The 20728-nt window shown below is 34.9% G+C and overlaps 1 protein-coding gene across 1 annotated transcript in view; it reads right to left on the minus strand.

Annotated features, from left to right (window-relative positions):
- Nucleotides 1-20728, minus strand: part of LOC120636549 (fer-1-like protein 6) — a gene marked incomplete at its 5' end in the record, with an annotated part of 56049 nt that overhangs the window by 33264 nt on the left and 2057 nt on the right. The window contains 13 exons of the mRNA XM_039908079.1: nucleotides 3339-3455; nucleotides 5155-5337; nucleotides 7021-7173; nucleotides 8767-8931; nucleotides 10640-10870; nucleotides 11478-11650; nucleotides 11741-11767; nucleotides 11886-12027; nucleotides 12719-12909; nucleotides 13835-14021; nucleotides 16269-16428; nucleotides 16823-16976; nucleotides 18543-18687. Coding sequence (XP_039764013.1) covers nucleotides 3339-3455; nucleotides 5155-5337; nucleotides 7021-7173; nucleotides 8767-8931; nucleotides 10640-10870; nucleotides 11478-11650; nucleotides 11741-11767; nucleotides 11886-12027; nucleotides 12719-12909; nucleotides 13835-14021; nucleotides 16269-16428; nucleotides 16823-16976; nucleotides 18543-18687 — 2028 coding nt within the window. The remainder of the gene's footprint in view (nucleotides 1-3338; nucleotides 3456-5154; nucleotides 5338-7020; nucleotides 7174-8766; nucleotides 8932-10639; nucleotides 10871-11477; nucleotides 11651-11740; nucleotides 11768-11885; nucleotides 12028-12718; nucleotides 12910-13834; nucleotides 14022-16268; nucleotides 16429-16822; nucleotides 16977-18542; nucleotides 18688-20728) is intronic.

A 20728-nucleotide genomic window follows, 5' to 3' on the forward strand; every position in this document is an offset into this window, starting at 1 on the left:
CTTATTATATTTTAGTGTACCTAGGTAGGTATCGGTTTTTAAATTGTATGGAATAACGAAAAAAACCAGTAATAAAATATAATTATATTATAACATTTCAGCATGCAATATAGGTACAATTAACCTGGTGATTAAATGGTCCGTCATAGATAGATGCTCTGCCACAACGAAAGTATAGGGTTTACATTTTCTTTTTTTACATATCTTGAATTCGACAAATAACATCATGAATAAAAGTATAGATAGATCACTAGCTATTCCACGCTGTTTTATCTGCGTAAACAAATTGCATATGAGCTGCGTAGGTAACTTACTCATGTAATGCTCCCCTTCCGCACCCCAGTGAAGGGTCCCATACATGAGCGATCCGTCGCTTATGATGTCATTTGTGATCTCGCTTGCAACCAAGAGTCTAAATATAAGCTGCGCACTACGCCAATCTTACTATAGGTGAAACTTTAATATAGTTTTATAATCGACAAAAAATTCTATCACAGCTAAGCCTGGTTTTTTTATTTCGTATTTCTCACTTCGTCTGTATTTAATACCTCATTTGTTTATAATTTCTTTTAGTATGACCCGATTTGGATATTTTATTTTAGCATTGGGTCCATTAAAGATTCGAAGTTTTTCAGAATTTCAGTATCTTATTTAAAAGTATTATTATTTCAAAGTCAAATGGGTTAAGGCCTAATAATTTGTCTAAAATATACTATTTCGTTATATTCCTTGTGATATTGGAGAGATCTTAAAATATAGTTTTCGCCAACCATAATCTAATCGTCTTATATGTTCATGTGTATCATAATCATCGTCTTTTAAGTTAATTAATTATTTCAAAAGAGAACTAACTAAAACAATCTCAGGATTTACTGCAGATACCTCAAACCTCAAGCTCAACCTATTAATCTTATACGTTAATACGGAGGGTGTTAAATTATCCGTCCCACCCCAGCTAAAATTCTAAGTTACGCATATGGAAGCCATCTTGAAATCGAATATGTTGTATCTCTTGTTACTTAGGTACCTATAGCGCTCCATTAATTATTGCGTTCGATACGCAATTTGGGTGGTGAGGTTTCTATGCCTATTAAAGGATTATATAAAATCAAAGTATAAATACAATAATAATGAAGTATGACTGCTTGTAAAAAAGTAATATAAATTTAATTTTATCAATTAAAAACATGAAACAATATCCGGTTTAGTCTTTCATTTAAAGTTCCGTCCACACAATAATTTATACAATTACGAGATACTAGTAGACGCCCAGGATTTTGTCTGCGTTATATTTCTGATTTGTTAAGAGTAAGAAGTTTTGTTGACTCTTACTATGGGCCTCATAAGAAGGCTCAAGGACCCTGCGTGCGATGGAGAGAGTTGCTCTAGTAGATTATGTCTACCTTATCAAATCAGAAATGAGGAGATCGGTAGAACAAGTAGTGTTACTGAAACCGCTCAGTGAGTCCCAAAGCTGTAGTTGGAATGGACGGGGCACATAGCTTGGAGAACCGATGGACGGGGGTCCCAAGGTGCAGGAATGGCGACCTCACAGCGGTAAACGCAGCTTTGGTCGGCCTCCAAAGTTGTGGACTGACGACATCAAACGAGTCGCTAGGAGCCGCTGGAAAAATGCGCCCCAGGACCGTGGATTTTGTAACTCCCTACAAAAGACCAATCCTACGTCCAGTAGTGGACTTCAATCGGTTAAATATTAATTTTTATAAGAATTGATTTAATACAATTAAAAGTGCAAGTGTAAACAGAGCACCAATTGAAATGTATTGATTGCGCACTTTTGACTTTTCATATAAAATATAGATAGGTTTAATTATATGCTATCGCGGTCATTTTTTAAGAGAACAATCCTAACATATAATATTATTATAATGCCAATATACATAGCTCTCAGATGGCCAATTCTATATTTATTTCACACTTTGGACAACACATACAGCGTGTTTTGTTCTGATGTAAATGATCATATTGCTGTCGCATATAAGAGTACCTGGATTATCGAGCTAAGCTCACTATTTTTTTTTTTCGGTAAATCAAAATAGAAATACATAACAAAAAAAAAGGGAAAATGAAATGAACTGGACTTGAGCTGGGGTCTTCTGGTTTTTTGAAAAAATGGGAAAAAATCATCTGATCTCGAAGTGGGTTTTTTATCATATCCTTAATGATATTGCAACAGTTTTTCGTTGCCCTAAAACACGGATAAAACGATTTTTTCTAAAAATGAGAGATGATATGGCTATGATGATAGAGCTAAATCGATATATCGTTCCCGATGCATACTAAATTTCATGGAAATTGTTGGAGCGGTTTTCGACAATCAGATTATATATAGGTACAAGAATTGCGCGTTTAATTAATTGTATAATCGCTCGTTCAATAACCAATTAATATAATAATACATCTATTGGCTGCTCATTGCATCGTAAACGATCACGCTTCTCCCAGCCTAATACTCAGTAAATGCGCTCAATATTGCATGCTGGTTTAATAATCTGTGGATAACATAATTGCTTGCAACTAGTATACCCTTAGTCATCCCGATAACTTGGTACGGTGTTAATTGGATTTGAGCATTGCTGAATACTGTTTCAACAGGACATGGAAATACAGAATTGTGATAATACATTTCGATAGTGGCACAGTTTAAGCAGTATAAACGTTTCACTTACCTAATTAAGTCAGTAAGTGCCGAAGCAATCAAATTATAAACAAGCCTTCGCTAAGCGTTTTTTTTTTATAGAATTAATTTTTTAATGTATAATAGTTTCGGCTAAGATTGTTATTGGATTTTTTTTAGACCAGGGCTCGTTTGAAACTCTTGTAGCTTTAGTTTTACGTTTCCGAATGAAAGTTAGCCCCATCATTTCACTATCATGTACACATTTATCATGTTATATCTAATAGTTATAGTCGGTATGCGTAAGTTTTTTTTTAAATCTTGTTTTACATTATCAAAAGTAGAAATAAAACTCCGGCCAAGATTGGGGCTTTTTATAAGACCAGTGCGTGCGCTTTTGGAATTCTCGTAGCTTTAGTTTTAAGTTTTGATGCATGTTAGCGCCATCATTTCGCAAAATATTTGACTTTGACTTTGACTTGTTATGTAAATGTTCCTCAATCGTAAAAATTCAAGGACCTCAGAGATTTACGAGAAAGTAGGTCCTATAAAAGGTTTAAAAGATAATATATTTGCGTAAAATAGCGTATATATATTCCGATTTACGCGAAATATATTTATATATACATTAAAGAAGTAGTCAAGAAGTTTCTAATATTTTTTTAAACTCATGCAATTTGACCAATAAAAATAAACAAACCTTTGTCTCTGTTTCACTTGCCATTGAATTTATTCTTACAAAAGTTTGCAGGGAATGAATTCGATTGCAATCGCCGCTTAGTTTCGCCTTATAAATGAAAGCCCGGCACTCTACCATCTGTAACAGCAGGTAAAAAACTTTGCATGGGAAGATGTACTTACAGCTAAATCTTTAGTATACCTACTAATATTATAAACAGTAATGATAAGATTTTCTGTGTTTTACGATTTATTTACGTTCTTTTGTAATGAAGGATTTACAAAACAGAATAAATAAAATTATTTTTCTATAACTTCTAAACTATACAAAACTTTGAAAATAAAAGTGAAGTTACAAGACAATCTAGCTATTAAAAATAAAATATTCCTAACTTTTTTTGTAAGGAATAATATTCTATGCCTAAGTAATGCCTAACACGGTTTAAAAGCACATTTAGTTTTGTCATAAAATGCGCTACTATATATAATATCTTTATACACTGAATAGTGATATCTGCAAACATATTTTTCTCGCGTCTTTGTCTACGTAGCTTTGTAATTTCCCCGTAAGTTCCATAAAATTTTTCGGACACTGAACAAGGGTACGGAACAAAGTGCCATTTCGACGGTATCGTTCGATTGTGTTAATTGTAACGTCGATATTTTCACAAAACCTTTTGTTAAACGAAAACGTCAAAAATTTGATACGCAGTACAATTTATTAAAATAAATGGTCTGTTGACTTTTTATCAGCAAATAAATACAAAAGAATGGTACAGATGTAAAGTAATTTTTTAAATACGTATCATTTTGCAATGTATGAGTGAGGGATAGTTGTTTCATGATTGTACTAATTTTATATAATTGTTGTATTTCGTATTGTTATATATTGTTTATTATTAGATATATAAGTATTTTCCGAGTAAACATATTGCTTTGTGTAACCCGTAAAAAGTTATTTTTGAAATGAAATGATTTGAATGTAAGTTTGTTTGTTACGCTTTCACGCAAAAACTTCTTAACCGATCCTCATAAAACTTTGTACACATATTTTTGGAAGTGTTAGAAGTAATATAGGATACTTTTTATCCCGACATTAAGCTCCGTTCCTTTGGGAGAGGGGATGAAAGTGTTTGACGATTTTACACCATAAGACCGACAAATTATAACCGATTTACATAATTATTTTTGTCCTATAGAGGTTATAATATGTATTCAATTTTGCCCAAACTTTGTGAAGATCTGATGAATGTGGTTGGAGATAGAGGACAGAACTCCTCAGCGGACAGCAGCAAACGCCTCATTTAGGCTTAGCGATACTGAATACTTTAATTTTTCTTAAACTACATCTAAATTTAATGCCACTTCAAAAAACAAAATCAAACGCACATGAAGTCGCGGGCAACAGCTAGTATATATATGTGTGTGAATTTAAATTCCAAAATATTTTTACTACTTGTTCAGTAGTAAAAATATTGAGTAGTTTTTAGATGGTTCAAAATCTCTCGAGAACTGTTGTTTTTTACCGGACATATTTTATGTGCCCTATGTTCGTCTCAGGTGATAGCCTTGTTCTTCGTGCTTTATCCTCCCTTTCGGGGTGACCGGGTTCAATCCCAGACATGAACATCTAACTTTTAGGACTGGTGTGCGTTTTTAAATCAAGCAATTAAAATTACTTGCTTAAACAGTGAAGGAAAACATCGTGGCAAAATCTTGATGCCTGAGAGCTTTCCATAACGTTCTCAAAGGTGTAAAAATTCCAAACGAAGCCAGAGGCACTACAAGATCAATAAATTAATCACCAAAAAATATTCATATTACTGTGTACAACATACCATGGTAGTACTTTTTAGACTCATTTCATATTCCTTCACTTTAAGATTGTATCCGCTGGGTAGGTAAAAATCGAAAACGGATCTTTGTCGGTAAAGCCCCATCCACAAAAGAAGTTCTACTTTTCCTGCAATACAGTGGCAACCTGTAGCCAGTGGGTTCACGTGCTTTAAACATTTAATAGGCTGTAAATAATATAAAAATTAGAGTGTCAACAGCATTACAAGCGTAAAAAAACAGCGCCGACTTTCTGGGCACCGTGTCGTGGAATTTTTTTATTTTTATTTTATTCCATTACGGCATGACCTGTTAGAGATATGGCAGTTATATTAAACTTATACCACTGATTGGTTTCCACGTAACATCGTACTGGAACGCTAAAACGCTTTGTCTTTGTCTGTAGAGTGGTAACTAGCCACGGCTGGAGCCTGCCATCAGACAGACCAAACCATTACAGTTAACAGTAAACAGCTCACTCACTATATGCTTATTACGCATATGACGGGGTCTTGCCCAAGGAGAGAGAAAAATGGATTTCAAATCATCCATGCTGACTTAGTATTTGTAACTGGCGAATGGCATAATCAAAACAGCCTGTCCAATTAAAACCCAGCTAAGTCATGACGACTTTTACCGTATGAACAAACACCGAGTAGTCACAATGTAGAAAATTCGTTAACAATCTATCTTTAAAAAAAAAAATTAAATACTATTTTTTTTTGTTTTAACTATTGAAACCCTTTTTCGTGCCAATTCAATAAGGTTTTCTTGGCGTAGGTTTTCAATATCTCCAATATGATAAATCAAAACCAGTTTTCAAGATTGTTTTTTATTTGAATGAGAATTCTATTCGAATTTTATGAGAAACTGAGGAAGTTCATAACTAAAAGGAAAAAAAGGATTGAACGAGATAAAAGCAGTTGAAAAATCTTTTGAAGGGCAATGAATATTTTCTTCCAATTAGCAGAATTTCCCCTGGATATTCCTTTTCACGTTTCATAGCTCATATCTCGAATCTGTTTTGCCCCTTTTATATATATGCATTTCCTGACTTAATTGATTTATGAATTCAGACCATGAACGGTTGATCTTAATAATATCAAGGAGGTATGGTTGGTATTTTTTTTTTCTACGGAATAGCGGGCATTGCGGGTTAATCTATTGGTGTTATGACCGTCTGGCCATATTTAACCATTAATAGATTCTTACGTGACATCGTACCGTAACGGTTGGTGCCATGTCTTTGTCTGTGACTAAACATGTATACATTGTATACCTAGTAGGTATAAGTACATGAAAACATTTTGTAGGTAAAATACGTTTAGACATTTAGAAATCTATATCACTTCTAACGTCCCACTACAGGGTAAAGACATCTTTTATTTTTTTTAAGGAGTAGCATAATAGATACCAACAGAATTTCACTCTCCCTTATTTCGGCGTAAAAAGTAGCCTAAGCTACTTTCCAGGCAATAAACTCAAGCAAACAAGTCCTTAATTAATATTGTTAAAAAACACGATGGCCGAATATTGCGCAAATTTCAATAATTAAAATGGTGCCATACAGTAGCCGTGCATCTGCAAAAATATTGAATATTGAGTGTCACTAGGGATGTTGTAAACGTCAAATTCATAGGTCCAATATAATAAATACTTACCTACATAGATATATGCATAATAATATAAGTACCTGAGAATACGAAGCTTTTTTGAGCTGCAACTGCGTTAAAAACGGACAAACTAGCAAAAAACTTTCGCATTAATAATAATAAGTCCTACGGCTTAATTTAACATGCAAATAACAACTCCGAAAAATTTTCTTTAGCTTTAGGGTAAAGAGCGCTTAAAAATAAATCAACAAATTGAACCTTCATGTAAACGCTTTGAATTCGTCCACATTCCTTTCCAATTTGCTCTGGTATTACTGAATGGATGATATCAGCTGCAGATATTTTAGTGTATGCCACCCTCGAACCTTCATTAAGAAGCCATACAATGACATCAGGCCAGCCTTCATAAGTCTACAGAAAAAATTACAAGAATAAGTAAAGAAGGAGAAAAAAGTCAGAAATAGTCTTTCCTAAATTGAATTAGGTCAAGATGGCGCGGCGTAGCGTGACGCTATTGGCATCATACAGAAGCTTAGAATCACCAACGGGTAATAGAAAGCGCTATGCTCAGATCATAATATTTACGCGATTAAATCTGATGAGGCGATCCGTAGATTAACCAGAGCTACTGGCACGTAGCACGGAGAACCGACGGATCCCAAGGTGCTGGAATGGCGACCCTATTGCTTTGTTAGACCCCATGAAATTTGTAACTAAATCCAGAAGTAGATGAAAGACGAATGCTTTAAGAAAAAAATAACAAGGCAAGAAGACCAACTCTGCTGTGCACAAATCTCTAAACAAAAGTAACATTTTAGTAGTAGTAGAGTTTTTATGATAGAGCTAGTCCGGGGAAGTACTACGAGCATACCATTTCTGCCGCTAAGCAACATTGTTGCAATTCTTTATTTATGTATATCCTTAGTATACGTACATCTAGCCAAAACGTGTACTATGTCAGTTACAGATAGATGTACATTACAAAAATATTAGTTCATTCGTCTGAATATTATTTAGGAACTTAGCTAAACTTATATTAAATATGTCAATTTGTTGGTGCTGAGCAATCATATTATTAAGAAACGAGAGCGCGCGAAATGTTAGAGCATTTCGAGCATAGTGCGTACGTAACGAATTGAGTGAAAACAGTAGTTATCTTTCCCTGCAAGTTCGTACCGTTTTACCAGGTACTCGCACAGCTAACTAGCATTTGCTAAGTGTGTCTGAATTGTCAACCAGACAATGGCAATGCTGTTTTCCAGTCGGAATGGCGTGATTTTCGGTGTAACTGCAGGCGCATGAGGTTTAATACCTATGCCCAGATTGATGGACATAGGGCGGCACGTTGCAGGATGTGTTCCTTGCATGCCCTGGAAAATTTTGCTCTGTTTATAGATTTTTTCCAATTTTAACAGTAAATTAAGTTTATAGGAACGAAAACTTAATATTATATTAAACGTTACCTCTTACAGTTAACAGGTTTAGTTACCTGGGTTCGAACATCCTATTACGAACAACTTTTCACTTGATGACGAGATTGATATTCATATTTGAAGGGTAGCAACGTCGTTGGTCGGCTTAGTGCAAGAGTGTGGAAATAGGATTTCGTTAGAAGAATGACTCCTTCTAGTTTACCATGGCAGATCCATCCTGGCGCAGTAGCACACGCAAAGAGTAATGTGGGCAGTCCGCGGTTACGCTTTAAAGACTACGCTACGAAAGATATAGCTGACTTTCATATTGACCACAATGATTAGGAGAAGCTTGTGATGGACAGTAGTGGATAGGGAGGTTGTTTGGGGGAGGGGTGTGGGTTATAAGATGAAGCGTGGATTGATATTCTTGCATTGAGGAAAGCGAAGAGGCGGAACAGTGTCGCGAATGCTTCGGTGGTCGTCAGTTTTTCTTATAGCAAGTGTGGTCGAAATTGTCGTTCACAAATTGGTCTGTTCAGTCCCAGGAGTCAAATCAAATTTATTATAGCAATATAATAAATATACGTACCGCATAAATGAGTTTCTTTAAATTCTGTGCCAAATTGTGCATTTCCTTCAAAACATGTTTAATTGCCTTCTTAGTAATGTCATCAACTCCGTTGGTGTTAGAAGTTATGACACTCAGTTTTGATCTACTTATAAACTTTCGTGACAATTGCTGTTGAATCTTTTCCTACAATTGTAACAATAAATGTTTACTTACCTATATATTATTCCATACTTATGTAAAGTATAATAAATTGAATACAGGTTGGAAACGTTATTATTTCTTTATTATAAGAGAATTTGCTGTTCGGCTCGCTATTGTATAGATCAGGCGCTACGTTTATTTCAACAAAACTTGTAGCGCCTGATATTTATAAATATCTATACGTGTAAGCACATTCGGAGCAACTATCTGAAAGGCCAAAATCTTTATCAAAACAAGTAGTACCTATTTTTCTTTTGTTTATTATTTAATTACTAACTGAACCGTGCAACTTCGTTGCACCAAATCGGTTGTTACCGGAAAACACTAATAAAATGACATTTTCTAAAAATGAATCTTAGCTAGATCGATTTATCGCCACCGAAACCCCCTGTGTACTAAAATTCATGAAAATCGTTGGAGCCGATTTTTGAATTTTGAATTTTGAATTTTTTGAATTTTATGGTTATAATTTGTCATAAAAATTAACACTTAAGTATACGTAAAATTCTTTGTGGTATTCATTCGATTATATGGTTCAGAACAGCTAGGTCAAGAGTAAGCTAGTTAAATCACGTAATGTAGAGTTGGCCTTGTTCCGTTTACAGCGAGACCCTAGGAAAACCGAGTCTTAGAGTCAAAACCATTATTTACTAAGTAGTAAAAATAACATATAAGTAATAGTTTAGACTCTAAGACTCGATTACACCTCAATCGTAAGGTCTCTTGTCGTCATGAGAGCATTAAATCGTTTATATATTTATGAAATAGAAATTTAAATAAATAAATATTTGTTCAGAGCGTATAAACAGTAGATATTAGTGGTATCTACTTGAACTAGAAATATATATTTCATATACTACATTTATACATTTAGTACCATAATTTAAAAATAAAATGAAAAAAGACTGGACTTGAACAAGGAGGATAACAATTTTTTGAGCCATTTGCAATAAAACAAATCATTTGAATGAAATCTCCTATGAAATCGTTCAACATCTCTCATATTCACAAAGTCGGTTTGTCTTGTTAACTACAAAATACAGGGAATTTCCTCTCAGTAGTAATTCTCTTTGATGTTCCTACGCTTTGTAGAGTTTATTATTTTTCTTCCTTTTTAGCCACCTGTTCTCGTTAACGCTTAACAAATAAATACTTAAAAACTTTTAATTAAAATTCAAATCATTAATTGCATCTAAATAATATATTTTGTGTATCGCCTTTTTAAAATTTCTTATCTATCGAGGGAAGCTTAGAATAAGACTTAAGGTTAACTTGGGTTGAAGTTTAATTGTGCCCATCTGTCCATTCCGTCTGTCAAGCTATATTACATCTAAGAAAGAAAATATTACTAAGCCTTTTTTGACGGTCGATTGGCGCAGTGAGCTGAGTAGTAGCAGTAGAGTCTAAGGCCGTGGGTTCGATTCCCACAACTGGAAAATGTTTGTGTTTGTTCATCAGGCATCTTAGTACCCATAACACAATCTACGCTTACTTTGGGGCAAGATGGCGATGTGTGTATGTATTTTCATAGTATATTTATTTATTTACTAACAAAAATGGTTGCTTGCTCAAATGGTTTACAAATGTAACGCTTCTTTACTAGATTGCATCGTTACCGTCGAAACCGTTTTGTAACGATAACCGCTAATCTTGCATAAAAAAAATAAGGTAGATATAATAAGTATCTTACAATTTCCTCCTTCTGCAGAGCCAATTGTTTCAAATCTAACTCGGTACTATAGTTTAACAAATTATCTTCACTGCCGCAACCATCCGGGTTGAAATATTGTACGATGTCTAGGAACTTTATTATGTTTCCTGAAGCGTCATCTAAGGCTTTGTTCAGTTCCTCCATGAGTTCATTAGGGTTAGAGTATTCCAAGTTCTTCAATCGACGTCTGACTTCACTTGTCGCTGAATTCTATTTGGTAGTGGTAACATTTTGGTGCATTTATATTGCATAAGATAAAGTTATGTCCGACTGTACAATTAATTACCGTCGCCTGGACCGTCCAGTCAATGGTATCAATTCTTCTCAGTAATTTAGTCAAAGATATGTGCATCATCCATCTAATTTTTATTGCCGAACATGACATAAATATACCTTATACCAATATAATGTCATGTTCGGCAAAAATCTCTATTGTGATAAAGGTAAAATAATTACTTTTTCGGAAGTCAATCACTTTCGTCAATTTTGTTTGTAGCTATGGCGTTTGAATAATATTGCCTACAGTCTTCGGTCAATAAAGTACACACGTAAGTCGTCAAGAAGTGTTTGTGAACAATAATTTTTCACACAGAAATGTGGAGTCTATGTCGTCGCTATTAAAAACACCAATGTATTCGTGGTTAGTGTCTAAAAAAACAATTAAAGAAATGAAATATCTTACTTTAACTAAGGACATAAATTATAACACAGATAAGTCATCTACAAATTTTTCTGCTAGATTTTGGATCTGACTGCATATAAAGTACATTATTGTTGATCTATCAAGTCTACTGTCATAATATTAAAAAATAAATACCAAGTCTGTGACAATCCAGTGGACCATATTATTTCTATACATCCTAAATCTGAAGTCTGGAAGTCTTATTGCGAGTTGCAGTACAGGGAACGCGTTAGAGAAGTCTAAGTATCCATAATCTGGTTGATTTTTATAAACTTCCAAACATCCGGTATAATGCATCTTACGAGCTCCTTAAAAGTTAATATTTATAAAACATAGCGCACTAACACACATTTTTATATCCGAAGATACATTTGTTTTTAACAGAATGAAATACTTACGAATTTCATTTGTATAATCGATAAATTCTGAAACAACAATTAATCATGTAATATCATGAACAGAAGATATAATGAGTGAAGAAACACTTTTCTTAGATAAGGTGTTCATCAAAGAAAAGTGGTGTTGTTTTAACGCATTAACTACCTGCATCAGCCTTACTTTCACAAGGCATTTCACCCATCGTAATTGCAACGCCACAAAATTTGCCAGCTATCCTCCGATCTAATACCGATACTTCAAAAATTGGGCAAAATATACAAAAATCTTCGAGTATCCACAAAAGTTCCTTGAAACGAAGAAAACAAAACTTAATGGTCAATACAGACGTTATTTTCTAAATATTCGTACCTTATACAAACAGCTGACCTATAATAGTTTATAAAGACCTACTTCCATATATTTTTAAAAGCAAAGTTGTATTTGATACCTTACAAAATCTTTAAAATCTTTCTTTTACTTAACAACAGCCTATAAAAGTCCACTGCTGGACTAAAGGCCTCTCATAACGGGAGGGCTTCCCATAATCACCAAACTGGGAAGAGTGTGAGATGGTGGTAACAAAATAAAATTACTAGAAAATACTTAGAAGAGCCAACAACAAACATAGCCGGCTAAGTCTGCTGTTGGCTCTTCTAAGACCAGGACGCGTTTGAAACCCTCATAGCTTTTGGTTTAAGTTAGTGAATGAAGGTATCACAAGTATGTAAACATAATATATGTATGAAAGCTTCACAAGTAAGAACCTGTGATAGGCCAAAGGAATATTTGAATTTTACGGGTTGGGGATTGCACTAGATAGACACAGAGAACGCTTTCTAAGGCGATCTTATTTATTTTTACAAACAGCAAGTAGCCTTGGTCATTGAGCTCTAATTATAAATAAAATATAATAAGTAATCTTTATAGATCTTTACTAATTATTAATTGTATTTATTAGGCTAATATAAAATAAAAAAACAAAATTTCATAATATATACTGGTCTTATTGGTGCTACGGGTTCCAAGGTTATACTTCTGAATGCCCTCTGATAAAAGGGTACGATCGTGTTGAGCGCAACCAGAAGGGAACCACGATGATAGGGCCCGTCCTCTTCAGTCAGTCCAAGTGTTCCCTTAACTGATGTTCCATACATATGAAGTAGCGATGGGCCAAATGTTGGCAAGTAACCTTGAAACGAACATGTATGATTGCGGATTTGTTAGACGGGGAAGTGCTTCAAACTTATTGAGTTATATTGACAAGCATTTACATCTTTAAAAAAATGTAATGATAATCCGAATAAAACAGGACGACAAACGGCTGAGGTTAGAGTACCTACTAAAAATTTCAGAAATAACCAAAAATTCAGAACAAAAACGAGTATAAAACAATATCTGTTCTTCAAGTTATGTAGACTGTACATAATTTATCTAACAACGTTTTCCCGTAGCGTCAACGACTAAGGTATATACTGTCTGTTTGTTATTTGTAGAATAGGTAGTCGCTATTTTTATAAATTTAAGACTGATAAGACTGATGTGAAAGGCATATACTAATTTTCGGAGAGCCGTAGCTTAATTGGTGAAAGCGCTCAAGCCGCGATAACCCGAGAGTCGCAGGTTCAAAACCTGTCGGTTCCGAAAATTTTTATATGCATTTTAAATTTATATAAATTGATAATGCCTCCAAGTGTAGGTAAAAACACCAATATAAATTATAAGGTAGTGGCCATATTTTAAAAGATAATGTGTCATCTGATTTATTTCGGATATAATTCGTTAGTTATAATATTAACTAATAGTTAGGTATTAAATTAGATGTCTTATTGTATAAATAAGTGTAAACGCAGAGTTGGTCGGTCCCCAACAAGGTGAACAGAAGACGATTAATTGATTGATTGGCGTTAAAGAGTCGCCAGGAGCTGCTGGAAATAAGCGGCCCCGGACCGTGGATCTCGGAACTCCCTCCAAAAGACGTACGTAGATGTCAATCGTTTGAAGTGCCTTTCTTCATATTATGTGGTTCTTAAAAAAAATATATTAACAACTTACGTTTCTATTGATTTATCGAAGCATTTAAGGTCTCAGGAATTAGCATAAGTAATAGGTAATACCGTTTTGTCCATCGTGGGATATCTCTCCTAACTTTAAATGTGTGGAAGCTAAAACTCGATTAAAGCATCCTTCAGCCGCGCAAACTTCAAAACGAATATATTGACTCATGTTTGGAAACATCTCTACCATTGATATTCTTTCACAGTAAATGGGATTAACACTGCGATGAAGTGTTGCAGTTTTAGCCTGCAATTCAATATATTTTTAAACTTTAAACTGGTGAAAATAATAAAGAATATCTTCTAAACACACATGTAAATAACATTACAATATAGGAATGTTTGGATTTATCAGTTATTCTCTTTATTTACTAAATCCGTCCAAGTTAAATAGCTATAAAATTAGATCACCATCCCTGTTAACAACCCACTGCAGCACGGCTAGGCAGGATAGGCAAGAGAAAAAAAAATTATACCACCCAACAAGGGATACAATTTCAGTGTCCAACTGCCAAAACACGTCAACAGAATTCAGTTCTCTCAGAATTAAGAGGAGAAGTTACCCCCGTTTATTTTTACACGTTTTTGGATAGTACTTTCACACGTGTGCCAATGCCCGGAGAGTTAATCAAACCCTGTAAGAAGACAACACTTTGTCCTTTCCCCGTGTATGAAAATATGTCCTGCCCATGCTAGGCCGTAGTGGCACAGTCCTAATCTCACATAGGAGATAGTTTCAGAGCGTAAACCCAAAACATACAAAAGAAACTCCCAACTTAACTTAAATATGTGATAATGTATTACAGCTAAGATACTTAAAGTCTTAACAGTTTTGTATACGAAGCGACTGTAGCCGGATTTGAAGAAACGATGAAAAAACATCATACCACCAGCTATTAAGCCTCATAGATCCAACACCTACAAGAGAACTCCCATCGTAATTTAAATATGTGTTTGCTGATATAAACCCAGATTGTTGGCTTCCAGTTTTTTTATACAATGCGACTGTGGCTGGACGCCTGCCTGCTACCAAGTAAGGGTGAACCAATACGCATTTGGCTAATAGGTATACAATCGCCACCGTACCGTACGATTATCTGCTATATATAAACTTAAAAGTGTTTCGTTCAGGTAAGTATTTCATGATTTCTACCAAAAATTTAACAAGTATACATAAAACCTATAACGATGAAACTTTGGGAAAGCATGTCAAAACTTGGTGGCTCATGAAGCTGGTCCATACTGAGTTGAGTGAGAACTATATTGTTATTATAACATTTAACCTTCACCATCTTAACTCTGGCGGGCTTTTAATTCTGACAAGCCATGCTCGATTATATGAATGAATGAGTGACCTTTCTACCCGTAATCGTAATCACAATTTGCGAACGCATATTTGTTATTTTTTACGAGACGATAGAATGCCTGCGTGAGTTGAAAATCGTATCAAAGACGGAACATAAATCGCTCGAAATCTCAGTTTCGTAATCGTAATCACAACTTGCGAACAGTTGTTTGTTATTTTTTTTACGAGACTAAAGAATGCCTACGTGAGTTGAAAATCGTATCAAAGACGGAACATGAATCGCTCGAAATCTCGCACCCCTGAGCCGTGGATTATCCACCGTAACCTCATTACTTGTTTTATCGGCATTTGAGCTTTATATGATAAACGACGGACGGTCGTCCAAAGACTTCCCCGGATGAGCTCTACCGTCATGCTTATTTCTGCCGCTACGCAGCATTGCTATCGAATGTTCTAAAGGGGGGTGGGTGTTGGTGTAATTTCAGGCATATGAGATTAGACTCAATTCCTTCAGTTGATGGAAACAGGGCAGCACTTTGTACGACGTGCTACTTCCATGCCCTGCAGTTTTAATCTGTTTACAGGCTATGGTTTTTTTCTAACTATCAGGACGGCCATCTCTGCAGTGGCGTGCATAAAGGGTATTCACAGGGTATGCAGATGTTATAAAATAAGTTATTTAATCCAGTATGAGTTATAAAAACGTATAGGCTTTTTATAACTCTTACAAAGCATATCCTTTATGTTTTTTATAACTCGTACTGAGCTTTTTTGTAATTTTATATAATCTGCATACCCTGTGCATTCCCTCTATGGACGCCACAGTGTCTTCTTGGTACGTAAGATATAACTATGAATGTAAAAAATAAATAGAAAACATAAGTACTGAAAGTTCAGAATGCCGAGGTTGATAGCTGTTGCTCGTTTGGCTTTTATTGTTCCCACTCTGATGACAAAATGAGACGAATCACATAGCTTTTGAACTTGGTATTTTTGAAATATCACGCAAAAATATGGACAGCAACTAAACAGACTTACACATAATAGCTATCTGTTTTTAAGTTTTAGTAGTTAAGGAAGATAACCCGACCTATTTGGTATAAGTGGCCATGGCTAACATGGTAACTAAGACAACCACCTTGTTCTAAACATTAATATAAATAAAGCTTTTATAGTAAATAGACTTACCACAAGACCGCAAAATGAGACCCTGACAAATGTACTGGGTGGTTTCGCCGAACGTTTATCACTTTGTGACAGTGAGCCATTAGGTAGACCAAATGCTTTGTATATAGTTATTAGATAATTGGCACATTGCAGTTCGCAACCAGATGGCAGGAGAAGGTTACTGTGTTAAAAAAGTACTTTTTTATAAAATCATTATCAGTCTATCAGTAGAAAAGATGCGTCTGCTTTTAGATCTTCCAGTTTACTCTAGGAATTCAATAAAAAAGTACCATTCAAAAATAACTAAAAGATAGTGATTGAAATGATTTTTAAAGGTTTCCTTTTTAACCGGGAATTGGTGGATTTCCCGGATATAAATTATTTCGTCGGTGTGAGTCCCGTAGGATGTAATTAGATTTCTATATGATTATAGGTTTAGGTATCTGAGTGTGTAAAATTTGATGAAGCTCGGTTTTGTAGTTCAGGCGTGAAAGCATAACAAACGTACATAAGCGAAACTCACATTCGTATAAAATAACATTATGTTTAAGATAAGGATATTATTTTAATCTTACTCTTTCGACTTGTAGTCTCTGACTCCTGAAGGAATAATATTATGTGTTTCTACTCTTAACACTATTGACACATCCACTTGTAGTAAGCCAACAGATCCTGCTTTAGGATCGCTAGGCAAATTAAGTTGTGCCCATTTGTGGAAAACTTGATGTTCTAAAACATTCAGGCATTTAAGATATATTAAAATGGTAATTTTTGCGTTATTCCAAAGTAAGATTAAATGAAATGAGACTATAAATACCGCTGCTCTCTATTTATTCGTACCAATATGGGTATATTAAGTATATGGGTATCTCGACATTGATACAAAAGTTGTAAAAATGAGTTTGTTCAAAGAAAGTGCAAGTCTGATGAATGGTGAGCGGTTGATCATAACAATGACTGTCTCATAAAAAAATTGCTGTAAGCATTGTGTCTTAAGATACCCTGTAATATAGATTAATCAAAATCATAATATTTTATAATATTATTAATCACTGCTAAATCCTCTACGTTATTAGGTATCTAAAATTCACTCGTGCGAAGGCGGGGGTAGGCCGCTAGCTATTATATAAATAAGGATCCAATAGCCTCCTCCATACGCAGTAATATAAGAATATAAAAATCTGTTCCATATCCTGGTCCGTAGTAGCTCATGGGAATTCTAAGAGATGGCGCTGATTTATTTGTGGGTTAAATAAGTGCGATGTATAATGATAATTTGTTTTTATGGCTGACTACACCGTACCGAATTTTAATCATTAATTTACTCTGAAATATTTGTTTCAGGAAAATTCCTACTGACCGGTGAGGGAACGTTTGTTGCAATTAGTTAAAGCCCGCTATAAAGTCTGCATTTTACATCGTACGCCCCTATTTAATGCTACCAAATTAAACCCGCATTTAACGCGGATCGAAAGCTTACAATGGATAGCCTTTAAAGTTTTTGCACCAAAAAGGAAATGTAATTTTATTAACAATCAACCGATCCATATTTATTTAATAAATTTATGGGTACGACAATACAAATAAATTCACTTTTTTCCAATATACGGGGAAATATTAAAATTAAAATGCGTTTAAAAAAGGAATACGCAGAATACTTATCATTTTTACGGACTGGGTATGGACAGCACTTTAATTTGAACAAAAAAAGAACTTCTAAAAATTACCATGAAAATCCAGTACTATCCTCTAGTTGTTTTTCTAGGCGTAGTATCTAATAATAATAGTCATAGCATAGTGGTTAGAGCTTCGACCTCACTTTCGGGTTGACCAAGTTCGATTTTCACACACCTTTAACTATTCGGAGTTACGTGCGTCTTTAATTTAACGTTGAATTGACGTTGTCTTTATTTTATCTTCAGTAAACCTGCATATCTGAGAGTTCTCCATAACTTTCTCAAATGTGTATAAAGTCTATCAAACCGCACTTGGCCTTGCCCTGTTGTGAAGGCCACTACAGATCTACTGGTCTCTTCTTGGATTAATAATGATGATGACGATCGTCTAGTTTAAACGTCGAACATAAAGCCTGACTCCTATTATTAAAGTCGTCGCCTCCTACTTGTTCTCATGGTGATCTATACATAATTTGTTCGTATTGTGTAACGAGAAGTAATCAGCAAACTTTATTTACACATAATTTCTGTAATTATACAGTAGCTTCAATCTTTTTTCTAATTTTTATTCGTGCGAAGCCCGAACGGTTTAATATAATGCTTTAGTAATAGTACTTACGCGGTTGTATCCAAACGGCTTCAAGATCAATGCTAGCTTCACCGAGCAAACGCGGTGGGGCACAACACCTCGGCTCCATTACAGAGAGCCACAAGCTCGACTGCTGCAGATCACGAATGCTCGTATAAAGCTCGAATACAAATCTCTACAAATAAAAGTTAGGTTGGCTATAAACGATCTCGGTTGGAGAGTACTTGCCTAGAAATCATCATAATCATCACCATCATCATGTCAATCAATGGTCGTCGACTGCTGGAAATATGTGGAACGCTATTCCGGCAACTGTCTTTCCTGCCACGTATAACTTTCGTACATTTTGTAGGCAAACGTGCTTGGACCAACACCTCCTCATTCGTTTTTATTAGGCAGGATAATAGTTTAGCTATGCCTTTCCCATTATGTAAACAAAAAAAGGTTGCCGTGCATCAGAATGTAACCTGAACCCGTGTAATTTTGAGTTGTCCTTACATGACGCATCAAAAGGCCGAACAGAGCCTTGCATTTTATATAAAGGCATGCGCCTGCCTTGATAATTCTTCGTCATGAAATTAAAGTTTGACAGAGAACTAGCTGTTCCCGCAGTATACCCGCGGTAACTAAAAGTTGAAACGTAATGTTATGTTGGCCACGATGATATTTGCTTGATAATGAACTAAGTGTTATTGGAAAGGTCAAATATGTTATGCCTGAAAATTACGATTGAAAAATACATTTTAATTTATAAAATACTATATTACTATTACTGTAAACTATATACGATTGCCCGCGACTCGTTTTTCCGCGTCTGTTTTTATTTTGAAAGCATCCCGCAGGCACATTTTCAGTTTTAATAATTGAGAGACGTGTGGCATTCAATTTAGGTGTAATTTTACAGACATTTTTAAGTATTAAAATCGGGTCTAGTTTTTAAGTAGGAGAAAAAGAAAAATTCCAAATCTATTAATAAAAAGAATAAAATGTCGGAAAAGAACTGTTTTGTTTAGGTGTAGTCCTTAAATTTTTAAACTCGCGATAACCTCTTCATTAAATTACTGACTAGAATAAATTAAAAAGGATTTAACTTCTATATAAATACCCTTGATGTTAAAACCATTTATTTTAATTAGAATTAATACTTTTATTTCTACCGCCCATCTTATAACATTGTAAAACATAAGAGCGTCTACTGCGACTTCCTCATGATGTTCTCTCGCGGAATTTTTCTTAGGTAATAAAGATTACTTTAATCTTATAGTCCATATTTTTTTTAATTTCGCCTAGTAATTTTGCTACTTTGGGTTACATTATTGCAATTTTCTTAAGGATCTACTGATTGAACTGTCTTTTGGTTAAGAAATAGTTAAAATTAGTCCAGTACTTTCGGTGTTTATGTGGTACAAATAAACGAAAAAATTCTTCTTCTTCTTCTTTCTTATTTACAATATTAGTACAGAAAGTGTACATAATGTGCTTTCCAGACCAATACTTTTGTTGTTTCAAATCTTTTTCTTTAGAAAATTAGTACCTATAAATGTATGAACCCCCATCACCTACTGATGTTCATCATCATCGTTATTATAACCCTCAGGCTATCAGTGTCCTCAGTAGCGTGCATAGAGGGTATGCACAGGGTATGTAGATGATATAAAATGAAGAAAATCTCCAGTCCACGTTATAAAAAACTTAAGGGTTAGCATTGTAAGAGTTATAAAAAGCCTACCCTTAATTATTTATAACTCTTAATGGAGATTTTCTTCATTTTATACCATCTGCATACCCTGTGCATACCCTCTATGCACGCCACTGAGTGTCCTACTGATGGGCGAAAGCCTCCGTTCTCAACAACTTAGGAAAGTGGGGTTCAGGGCTTTGACCCTTCAACCTCAACTATTATCATCACATTATAGTGATAACATGCCTTGACCGGTGACGCCAGATCAAAATACAACCTACCTCTTCCCGCGAGTGTCATACGAGGCGACTAAGGGAATTTAACGGAGAACGGGCAGCATCTTCCTAAGTGCTACTTCTACCATCTACGGTGATCACCAACCCACCTGCCTAGCGTGGTGATTATGGGCTAACCCTCCCATAAGAGGCCTTTAGTCCAGCAATGGACTGATATAGGCTACTGATTATATTGATAATAACTGGGCCCGTTGCAATGGCGTGCACAGGGTTTCTAACCAGGGTATGCATACAGTAGG

The sequence above is a fragment of the Pararge aegeria genome, chromosome Z (genome assembly GCF_905163445.1).
Source record: "Pararge aegeria chromosome Z, ilParAegt1.1, whole genome shotgun sequence".
In the NCBI taxonomy this organism is placed as follows: domain Eukaryota; kingdom Metazoa; phylum Arthropoda; class Insecta; order Lepidoptera; family Nymphalidae; genus Pararge; species Pararge aegeria.